Source organism: Prunus dulcis, chromosome 1 (genome assembly GCF_902201215.1).
Source record: "Prunus dulcis chromosome 1, ALMONDv2, whole genome shotgun sequence".
In the NCBI taxonomy this organism is placed as follows: Eukaryota; Viridiplantae; Streptophyta; class Magnoliopsida; order Rosales; family Rosaceae; genus Prunus; species Prunus dulcis.
In genome coordinates this window covers 38750346-38761396 of record NC_047650.1, presented here as the reverse complement: position 1 = coordinate 38761396, position 11051 = coordinate 38750346, and the positions used below count along the sequence as shown (strand labels likewise).

General features: G+C 39.1%; 2 protein-coding genes and 1 pseudogene across 2 annotated transcripts; 2 read left to right on the top strand and 1 right to left on the bottom strand.

Annotated features, from left to right (window-relative positions):
• Positions 1-2241: 2241 nt before the first annotated feature.
• Positions 2242-5456, top strand: LOC117637689 (uncharacterized methyltransferase At1g78140, chloroplastic-like). Its single transcript, XM_034372663.1, has 8 exons — positions 2242-2622; positions 2894-3006; positions 3148-3288; positions 3887-3971; positions 4154-4347; positions 4482-4593; positions 4853-4960; positions 5107-5456. Exons 1-8 carry the CDS (start codon positions 2452-2454, stop codon positions 5245-5247), a joined length of 1065 nt encoding a protein of 354 aa, XP_034228554.1. The 5' UTR covers positions 2242-2451; the 3' UTR covers positions 5248-5456.
• Positions 5457-6058: 602 nt separating this feature from the next.
• Positions 6059-7520, top strand: LOC117619703 (annotated as a pseudogene).
• A 76-nt stretch (positions 7521-7596) lies between these two features.
• On the bottom strand, positions 7597-11034 carry LOC117616509. Its single transcript, XM_034345845.1, has 3 exons — positions 10610-11034; positions 8689-9440; positions 7597-8571 (listed from the first exon to the last, which is right to left on the bottom strand). Exons 1-3 carry the CDS (start codon positions 10907-10909, stop codon positions 8040-8042), a joined length of 1584 nt encoding a protein of 527 aa, XP_034201736.1. The 5' UTR covers positions 10910-11034; the 3' UTR covers positions 7597-8039.
• Between the last annotated feature and the right edge of the window lie 17 nt (positions 11035-11051).

Here is an 11051-nt window from a genome sequence, read left to right as displayed (position 1 = left end):
GAGGGACCTTCGAAGGGTCCAATTAGCTCGGACCATCAGTGAGTGGACTTTCTTTCATAAACGATTTTATATGCATGAGTTATATCTTAAACGATTTTATATGCATAAGTTATATAAATGATTTATATAAATGAGATTATTTAAGTGATTTTTATAATGATTTTATACAAATAAGCTTTTACAAATCAGTTTATATGGGTTAATGTCATTTTTTAGATCTTGAAGAAGGTTTATGAACTATTCATTTCGAACGTGATTTGTGCTGTACAATACTTTTATTTACGTGTTGTTTAGTTACTGAAGCTCAGTAATATAAAAAGCAGAGTTTGAGAACTCTATCAGAGGAGATAGCAGCAACATTTCAGTGTCACAAAAAGGCAGTGAGTTACTAGATTTTTCTAAAAATAGTTTATTTTAGAACCACCATGTACCCACCCTTTATTTGGTGATTACCCAGAGTTGGACCGATGTCTACAGACATCCAGTCCGATTTCAGTTTACGTCAGTGCACTTGACTTTGCCTCACGAGTTATGGGGACGCTCGGACCATGAGTGCCAAGATTTGCGGCTCGGCAGACTTGGTGTCCCGAGACCTGCCAGGATTGCGGTTCGGCTGACTCTGTGTCCCCGAGACCTGCCAGGATTGCGGATCAGGCTGACTACGGTCCCCTGCATCCTGCCAGAGCGACTCGAGCTGACTTGGTGTCATCGAGGAATCTGCCGGCAGATCAGGCTGATCATAGTCCCCTGATTTCGCCAGTTTGCGGCTCGGGTAGACTGCGTGGCGCCCGAGACCTGCCAGGGGAATTGACGGATATGACAGGGGTACAAATATGTGGTATTTTCAAAGGATTTTGCGTTTTCTTTTATTCAATTATGACTTTCAATTATTTTATATCAGTTTCTTGATATTCGCACATTTATATCTTTACATATTTGTTCAGTTATACGAGCACATTCATCAGTAGGTCTTTACATGCTTATTTGAATACCTTGTATTGAAATATAGACAAACCCTCGATTTTGATCCTTACTTAATTTTAAATGGGGGTTATTATGTTTATAGAATTGTTTTCAAGAACATTATTTTTGTCCACTCACAACTTTAAACTTGTTTTTCGCCCCCAGGCCGTAGAAGTGCGCAGGATCCACCACCGGGCCATCCCTAGCTTCCGCGCCACCAAGTAAGGTAGAGTTTTGTGGAAAAGTTCTTGAAACTCTGTGAACTTTAGAAAATGCTCTGATATCTAGTTTCAGTGGAAAACTAGAGCTGGTGAATACTTGGTTATTCTATTCTGGCAGTTGGTGTGGATTTATTCGATTGTTTAACATGTGGAAAAATTTGGGTTTGGTCAAAATACAGGGGAGACTCTGCCGAATTTTCGGCAGAAGTCTAAGGGAAAATTTAAAAAGAATTGAAACAAGAAAGGTAAAAAGGTCATTTGTGCCCGACATTCGCCAGGTGTCGGACACGCACAGGACTTGGCTTGAATTCCAAAGTGAAAAATTGGGTCGGGTCCTGTCAGTTTAGCTAGTCTATTTGAATCACCCCTCGTGAGATAAATTCCACGGCGCATAAATTAGGGAGTTTTGTTTTGTTTTCTTTTGGGGTATCTTGAGATTTTATTAAGAATGTCTTTTTTTTTTTTTTTTTTGGGTAAATACCACGAGGTGTCCCCACCCTCGAAGGATGGAATTAATCCCTGCTTGGGGTTTGGCTTGCATCTGGCCATAAAGTGCTTCTAAAGGGTTTCGAATCCCTGCCATTGAGGCACTAGGTAACTCACCAGTTGGATGTGGTAGTTTGCCAACCGCACCACACCTTGTGATTATTTAGAATGTCTTATTTGAGGATTGTGTTGAATGAAGTGAGACTCTACATCTCCCGATGTATTTTTTTTTTTCTTGATTATCAATCATACTGTCTAGATTGTCTTAAATTTGAAATCTCTCTTAATATCCAACATTTTAATTAATAATTATACCCATAATTTCTCAAATTAGTTTGAGCAACACATTCAAACAACGTTTCATGTGACTAATGGTTTAAATTTACAATCTAATAAGTTTGCAAATACTTGTAAAAGTTTCTCAAATTAAGCATATTGTGGCAAGACGTGAGTGACGATGAATCGATCGCCTCTCACCGGACCAAACGGAGCCAAGTGAAATTGATCATCAACACGGCTGGACCCCATGCCATCCGACGGTCGATTGTAAATGTTGCAAGTAGGACAGTCCGAGAGGAAAGAACACAGAACGAAGTGTCACTATGAATTGCAGGCCGTTATGAAAAATATTCGGAGATTTGTCGGGACATGCTAAGTATGTTCTTAAAACAAACTAAAACTAATCTCATGTTAATAATGCAATCTTATTCTATAAAAACACTCGCACTCAAAACAAGTACGCACACTCAGAACCCACCACAAACCAAAACAGAGAGCTCTTATGGCGACGGTGATTGGCAACCTCACCCCCGCGTTTCTTCTGAGTCGACTCGGTAACTCGAGGCCCTGTGTTGTTAAGCTCCGGCCTTGCACTACACCGGTTTTCAGACGCTCTTTCTCTGCAATTACTGCCCGTGCTGCTTCCACCGCCTTCATTGAAGTCGAGCCAACGGTACGTTGTGTTAGCTTCTTTTCTTGCTTGTTTCTTCAATGAATTCCTCCAATCAATTCGCAGAATAGAAAATAGAAAACCCAATTGTATTTTGTCTGTTTGGTTGCCGGAAAACAGCCGGAAAAAACAAAATTTCAGAGCTTTTTCTTTTCTACTTTTCTATTGTCATCAATAAGAGTCAAACGTGTTTGGATTAATTTAATTTTAAATGGGGTACTGTTTATATTTGACATTACATTTAAAATTTATTTGCTTTCATCATAAACAATAGGATACAAATCCAATTGTGGTTCAAAATGAGGTCACCACCAGCAGCAATAACATTTTAGCTTGTCCTATATGCTTCGACCAATTTTCAAGTTCCGGTGATCCGGGCTTATGTGTGTAAGTGATTCCAATCACTGCTTATTCTATTTTGAATTACTTTTGGTTGCATTGTTTTATTTTGACTTGCTTTTTGCTATTTCCCTCTTTTCTTTTTTTGTTAATTTGGGGAGTGGTATGCTTTGTTGTTTGGATTTACAGCAACTCTGCTTCCGGGTCTAGTTTTCAATGTAGCACTTGTAAGAAGACTTACTTTGGCAATCAAACACATATTGACCTGACAACAGCCAGTGGCTCCAAGAACTATGGTGAATCAATGCCGGTTTCCACAGAGCTTTTCAGGTATTGAAATTGTATAGCTATCAGTTTTACAACAATTTTGTGGTACATCTTCACAATGAATTTAAATTGAGGATGGTGATCTGATCAATAGAGTTGAAGTAGAGTCACACGTGAGTCCTTTAAGCTTATTCGTATCTGGGAGTATATATTGCACAAGAATGAGAACATTTGGCTCTATTTTTAAGGGCTTATAATGCCAGAATAACATATGATGGTTACTATATTGATCTTTAGTGGCCTGATTTGGTACAGTTGTTCCGAGATCATGTATCTTCTTTGAAGTTTAGTATTCCTTTTCCAGATTTAGTGTTTCTCGGAACTATACATCTGTCATACAAGGGAGATAAGGAAGTTGATGTACTTACTTCCCATGTATGATTTTATACATGATATTCAATACTCTGAACCAAAAAACTGTGCGCATAGACAAGTTGTGTTCAACTTTATTACTTTTACCTTTTATGGCATGAACCTAGTCCAATTGATTGTAGCAACCACATTAAACTCTTTGAAGCATTATTAAGACTAGTTTCTAATACCTCATGAATATGTTGATTTGCATCTCTTTATAATGTCTACTGACTTTTTCTTGGATCAGGACTCCGTTGGTATCATTCCTCTATGAGAGGGGCTGGCGTCAAAGCTTTTCTGTCTGGGGTGGTTTTCCTGGCCCAGAGAAAGAGGTGAGATGATCAATTTCTTTATCACTGCATGGAAAAACAGATAGATCCATTGTGTTGCTGCCAAATATGCAATGTGGTTGTTTGAATGCTGAAAATAGAAATCAAATTTTACTATTCTGTGCTTGATTTATCTTGCAAAACGAGGTTGTCGAGTTGCTAACCGCAACATATTTTGACTGCAGTTTGAGTTGACTAAGGATTTCTTAAAGCCAGTCTTGGGTGGAAATATCATTGATGCAAGTTGTGGGAGTGGGCTATTTTCTAGACTTTTTGCAAAGAGTGGATTATTTTCTCTTGTTGTTGCTTTGGACTACTCGGAGAACATGTTGAAACAGACCTATGAATTCATTAAGAAGGAGGAGAATTTCCCCGAAGAGTACAGAACTTGATGCTTTCATTCAAATTTAGATGATACAGCTGCTGAAAGTTTGAAATGCTATTAGTGGATCTCTCCAAAATTTTGTTATCAATTTTGAAAATTTATTCCTGATTAAGTTTGTCTTTTATTAGGAACATAATTTTGGTCAGAGCTGATATTTCTAGGCTTCCCTTTGCTACAAGTTCTGTTGATGCTGTGCATGCTGGTGCTGCCCTGCACTGTTGGCCTTCACCATCAACAGCTGTAAGTACTTATTTACATATGGTGTTAAAGCTACCTGTTCTGCTTGCTCCAGCTACCTATAAGGCTTAAATCTTAACATATCAGGACGCATCAGGCAGTGATGAAGTATTCATTTTGATTTGAAAGTACTGATATTTTCTGGCCGGGCCAGGAAAATTACTATTATCAGCATGAATGCGTCTTTTTTCTTCTGTTTTTCTTCTGGCTTTTAGTTTAACCAGTACTTGCTTTGAGTAATTTGGTAGCTGTGGTTTTGAAGGTTGCTGAAATCAGTCGAGTTCTGCGACCCGGTGGTGTGTTTGTTGCAACTACTTACATACTTGATGGGCCTTTATCTTATATCCCATTTTTGAGGAATATAACTCAGGTACATCTTTCCCTAACTCAGAACCTGCATGCCTACAGTTCTGTCATTCTGCTGAATGTGCCTCATGTAGTGGATGGTTTTGGGTTATAATTCCAACTTATCTCACTGGGTTTTAAATCTTTTGATTTTATCTCTTTTGTTTGCAGAGGACAAAGCAAATATCAGGCAGCCAAATCTTCACATCTGAACGTGAATTAGAGGATCTCTGCAAAGCATGTGGGCTAGTTGGTTATACCTGCGTGAGGAATGGGCTCTTTGTGATGATTTCTGCTACAAAACCCAGTTAAGCCACAAGCATCTCCCTTGCTTGTATAGAATTGTATAGGCATTTGAATTTGTTCCTATGGAAGTTGGTCGTTATAAAGAAACATAAATACTACATCAGATGGTATTCAACAATTGGAAATTTATCTGGTGCTTGTAGTTCTACAACATACTCATAAAGAAAAGGTATTCTGTATTCTTTTGGGAAATAATTTGCAGTTTGCTAGCCTCACGTTATTGTGCCAAAAAAATGAAATAATTGTTTCAGTACTGTTTAAAGTAAGATACCCGTTTGGGACTGCTTCTTTAGAAAGCACTTTTGTTCATAAACGCTTTTTTATACGCGCTCCTATTAGAACGTTGCAATTTTTATTAAAAATCAAAGCACTTTTTGAGAAAGCACTATGAAGTGATTCATAAAGAGAAAAGGTGGTTGTGACCTAGAATCACTTATAAGTTTTTTTTGCCAAATTCTATTAGAACCATTTTTTATCGACAAAAAAACCTTTTAGCTATTACAAAAACACTCCCAAACAAACCCAAATTATTTATAAGATTTTCTCAAGGATGAATATTCCTGGATAATTGTAGGTGTGAGTGTCAACATCCATACTATTTCCTTAATCATTTGCAAAGCGAATACTATTTTCCTAGCAAGTGGATCTTTTGAGCTGGTGGATCCCATGCAATCCGAAGGTCAATTGTAAAAGTAGGATAGTATAGTATCTTCCTTGTCTTGAGACAAACTAAACAACACAACCACAACTGGGCTCCCAAGTTAGAGACCACAAGAGACTCACAACCACGTACACAACCACAACTGGGCTCAAAATAATGGCGACGCTTATTGGCAACCTCTTCTCCTCCCCGTTTCTTCCGAGTCAACTTGGTAACTCGAGGCCTCACAAGTTCAAGCTCAAGCCTTGCACTCCACCGATCCTAAAACGCTCCTTCACGGCAACAAACGTTAGAGCTTCTTCTTCCACCTCCTTGGTCGACACCACACCAACAGTACGTTGTTCTAGCTTCTTCTTTCAGGTTCTCTGTTTGGTTGCAGAGAAAACGGCTGGAAAAGAAAGGAAAAAAAAGAAAAAAAGATTAAGAGCTTTTCTATTCTTGCTCCATTTGCCTTGAATGATAATTAATGAAATAAAGTTGTACGGATAAATTTAATCTTGAAATGAGATCCAACTGTGGTTCAAAATGAGGCCACCACAAGAAACAACATTCCGGTATGCTTTAGTCCATTATTAGGGACTGTTTCGAACCCCCCCAAAAAAAAAAAACCCATTATTAGGAACCGTTGATCACTCCATGAAAAAACAAACAGATAGACTCATTGTGTTGCTGCCAAACATGCAATGTGGTTGTTTGACATGTTGAAAGGAAGCTGTTGTGTTGCTAATTGTTATAACTGCAGTTTGAGTTGGCTAAGGATTTCTTAAAGCCGGTCTACGGTGGAAGTATCATTGATACTAGCTGTGGCAGTGGATTATTTTCTAGACTTTTCGCCAGGAGCGGATTGTTTTCTCTCGTTGTTGCTCTGGACTACTCAGAAAACATGTTGCAGCAGTGCTATGAATTCATTTAACAGGAGGATAATATAGACGATAAAACTACTAAATTTCAATGCTTTTAGTTCCTCTGATCTGAGGGAACTTTCCCAAAATGTCTGCAATCAATTTTGAAAATTTTATGTCTTATTAAGTTTTTTATTTTAGGAACATAGTTTTGGTCAGAGCTGATATTTCTAGGCCTCCCTTTGCTACAAGTTCTGCTGATGCTGTGCATGCTGGTACTGCCCTACGTTGTTGACCTTCACCATCAACAGCTGTAAGTATATCTCTTATTTTTGAATTTTGGTTTCACCAGTATATTCTGTGAGTAATTTGGCAGCTATGGTTTTGAAGGTTGCTGATATTAGTCGAGTTTTGCGACCTGGTGGGGTATTTGTTACAACTACTCACATATTTGATGGCCCTTTTGCTTTTGTCCTATTTCTAAGGGATGTAAGCCTGGTATGCATCTTCTATTAAGAACCTGCCGCATGGCTCTAGTTCTAGAAAATTTCTTAGGTTGGATGTGATTGTCACACCGTCACGTGGTGTTACTAATCAACATGTTATAATATGGATGGTTTTCTTTTCTTTTCTAGAACATAAGTCATATGACGGGCAGCCAACAGTTTGTATCTGACGGTAAATTGGAAGATCTCTGCAATGAATGTGGTCTAGTCAGTTTTACAAGCGTTAGGAACAGGGCTTTTGTGATGATCTCTGCTACAAAACCCAATTGATTAAGCTTTCTTTTGCCATAAGGATCTCCTAAGCTTGTATGGGATTGTATACCGAGTTTATGGATAGAAACATAAGTGTCAGTAATATTACTTGCTATTTACATTCCGGTATTTTGAACGTCTTATGGTGACAATGTAAAACATTAATAAAATTACACACACAGTTTATGGTAGAATCCATATCATTTCTAAGTGAGATTCATATGGATCCACAAACAATATGATTCTCACCATATGATTATGTGTCATCTCATTATTGGTTGTTATATCATCTAACCATTGTTGACGTGGTACAGCCATTGTACCCAACCTTCCCTCAAGAAAGGAGGCTCTAAACAGTAAACAGAATGACAAGAAAGGTTGCAAAGAAACCATGAACCTGTAGACAGTAGTGGAACTCTGCAGTTGGTTAGTATTGAGGATGCTTTCTCCGGTGCATGCACATGTCATTTCTAGTTGAAGGTCAAAACTGGACGGATATAATTCTTCTGTACAATGTATGGTATAATCTGGGTTAGATTACTCTGGGCTCAAATTGGAGAATGTTAACTGACGGTACAGCAATGTCTGCTCGTCATCATCAGCATCAGCATCCAGAGCATCCTCGCCCTCATAGTCCACTTCAATGACAGTTCTATCGTTCACATATGGCTCTTCCGACTCAGGAAACCGAACACGTGAATATTCTCCTGTAGGTGAATTCTCTAATTCTATTTGTTGCATCTCTGATTCTATTAAAGCGTCCATCTGAGCCCGCTCCCTGTCTCTCGGGTAGGTGCAATATAGGAATGAGTAGATAACACAACAGAGAGCCATTGGAATTCCTATTGCTGTGTAGAGTGCTTTTGCCAACGATGAAGCATTCCCTCTATCTGTGGCAATCTCTTCAGATGCACTGGACCCTTTAGCAACTGGTATATAACCATAAACATGCTGAGCCAATATCCCAACTACTGGAGGAGCGAATGATGAGAGTATGGACTCGAAAGATCTGTCCAAAGCATATACATTTGTTCTGGACCTCTCAGGAACTATCTCCGCAAAAATTGGACTGCATGGACCAAGGCATTGGAATTAAAGCTTTAATCTATTTCCTTTGTTTTACTTTCCATAATAATTAGCAGACATTAAATACCAGAAACCCGAGAATAAAGTTTTAGAGACTTACTTGTTTGTAGCTGGGCCATTCCAAGATATTAAGAATCCCATAATGAACAAGACCAAACCATGGATGACAACTGTAGATGGATTATCAGGTAATACAAGCAGAAGAATTGCTGCAAGAGGGATGGCAGATGCAGAGCTTATCTGGGCTAGTATTATCCTTCCTGCATTTGGTAGACGGATGGAAAGGATATCCCCCATTTTACCTCCAAACAGGCCCCCAAGCGAACTACCAATTACAAACAAGGCAATAAGGAAAGCAGATATCCCATGAGAGAAGCCAGTAAGTTCCAGCCACATGGGCGCAAATGACAATGCTGACCAGGGAAATGAACCAGTAACACCTTGTGCCACAACAATCTGGAAAGAAGGAATTTTAATAACTGACTTGGCTTCTTGAGCTAGCTCCTTGACTTGTGACCACAAGGAATTACCAGAACTCTGACTGCTATCTTTTGTTTCACCATCTGGAAAGTGCGGGTCAGTGGCATACAGACGGACTAAAATGCCGACTAGAACACTAATTAGTCCAACAAGGTGAAAGGAAATCCTCCAGCCAGGAATTCCCATGAAAGTTATTGGAGCTATCAATATGGAACAAAGCCCACCAATTATCGAACCAAGGTTTCCAGTTAGTTGAAGCCATCCAAAAGCCATACCTCGGTTCCTGTCATCAGTTGAGTCGGCCACAAGGGACTGCATAGCAGGAGCAACTAGAGCAAGGCCAATCCCATTCAAAGCTCTGGATATAGCCACCTGATCAGTAAAAGCTGAATGACTTCAAAGTGAACAAAACAAGCTGGAATACTAAAAATAATGATACTTCCCTCATTCCGTTTTGATGACTTCAGTTATTCACCCTTTCTAATCAATTGGTTCAAATGAATGCTTTGGGGAACGACTGACTATAATAAATTAACTTGTCACAGCTGTATTTCATAACAAACAATTATGCTCACGCATGGTCCTTGGGTTTTCGTTTTATTTTATTTTATGAGGAAGGCATTAGAGACTGTAGGCAAGTAAGACTTTGGGTATCATTTAAAGAAAAACAAAGGAAAAAAGTGGAAAACATCTTTTTTGTTCACTTCTCAGAAACTTTGGTGATGAATCCACTTGTTGTATCAAAATATTCCAATTTGAAACAACTCACACCAAATTTTAAGCTTCTGTGAGCTCTTTTTAAAATAATAATAATAAATATTTATAAGGCTACTCACAGAACACACTCTATTGCTTCTGACCTGCCAATAGAGTGGTAATTCCAGCTACACTTCAAGTAGTAAAATACCATGATTTATTGAGCAATAAATTTAACTGTGTCTTCTGGTTTCTGGGGTGTCTATTTGAAATGGTCAAACATATCCAAAAACAAGAGAAACAGAAATGCATTCCCTACAACTACTCAACTGTGCTCAAATCAAGCTTTTACAACAACTACTTGCATAGGTAATGTAAACCGTCCATTTTGCTAGCAACCAAAGCAACAAGTAAATTTAGTACTTTTCTTTTCTTTTCCTCCCCTAAGCATCTCAAGAAGTTCTCCGCTTGTGACACACATAGAATATACTAGAAATGGAAATAAACATCCCCAAACCTTTCCCTTTCAAGTTAGATTATTATTTTCTCAGGCCAGAATTTGAAGCACAACCTCATTGAGTCTCAGCAGTTCTTGCACCAACTCATTTTTAAGCCTAATCGGCAATTATAACTTATATCACAATTACCTTGCTAAAGACTGATCCACTACTAAATTCAAAAGAGAACCCATAATTACTATAAATAGTAATCTAAATCTCCCGCTCAACAGTCGCATCAAAATCACCGTTTTCAGCAAACCCAATTGACAACTTCACAAACTGAAAATCACAACCCAATAAAGGCACAATCTTTCTGTTTGGCAACCGAGAAAAAGTCAAAATTACCTCAAAAAAAGTGGAGGAAAATGCGACGAGGAAAGTAGCGGCGGCCCAGAGAAAGGCACCGAGGGCGATGACGTGGGCCCGGTTGTGGCGCATCGCCAGGTAGGCCGCTACTGGGTAGCAAGCCGACTGCACAATGGACCTGAAGAGAGTGAGCGAGCCGAGCCCAGTAGGGTCAGTGTGCAGAGCTGCGCCAACCTCCTTGTAGACGCCAGGCAACAACGACTCGTCGGCTCTCTCCATGATTCCGGCCAAGTTGACCAGCAGCAACGTCAAAGCCTCTGCCTTCATTTTCATTTTCATTGATGAATTTTTGGACTCTGGTTTTTTGGGTTTTGGAGATGAAGACAGAGAGAGAGTCGAAGAGTTTAGGGTGAAATTTGAAATGAAATTGAAATTGGCGTTGCTTTCGGAATGGTTTCGTTGTCTGAGGCTTTGTCTGTGG

Bases quoted from the DNA above. Each gene is read 5' to 3' on its own strand.
- LOC117637689 (XM_034372663.1), top strand. From the start codon at position 2,452: ATGGCGACGGTGATTGGCAACCTCACCCCCGCGTTTCTTCTGAGTCGA. The intron at 3,972-4,153 runs GTGAGATGATCA...TTTTGACTGCAG, and splicing joins TTCCTGGCCCAGAGAAAGAG to TTTGAGTTGACTAAGGATTT. The intron at 4,961-5,106 runs GTACATCTTTCC...TTTTGTTTGCAG, and splicing joins TTTTGAGGAATATAACTCAG to AGGACAAAGCAAATATCAGG.
- LOC117616509 (XM_034345845.1), bottom strand. From the start codon at position 10,909: ATGAAAATGAAAATGAAGGCAGAGGCTTTGACGTTGCTGCTGGTCAAC. The intron at 9,441-10,609 runs GTAATTTTGACT...TTTACTGATCAG, and splicing joins TTTCCTCCACTTTTTTTGAG to GTGGCTATATCCAGAGCTTT. The intron at 8,572-8,688 runs GTAAGTCTCTAA...TGGTCCATGCAG, and splicing joins AATGGCCCAGCTACAAACAA to TCCAATTTTTGCGGAGATAG.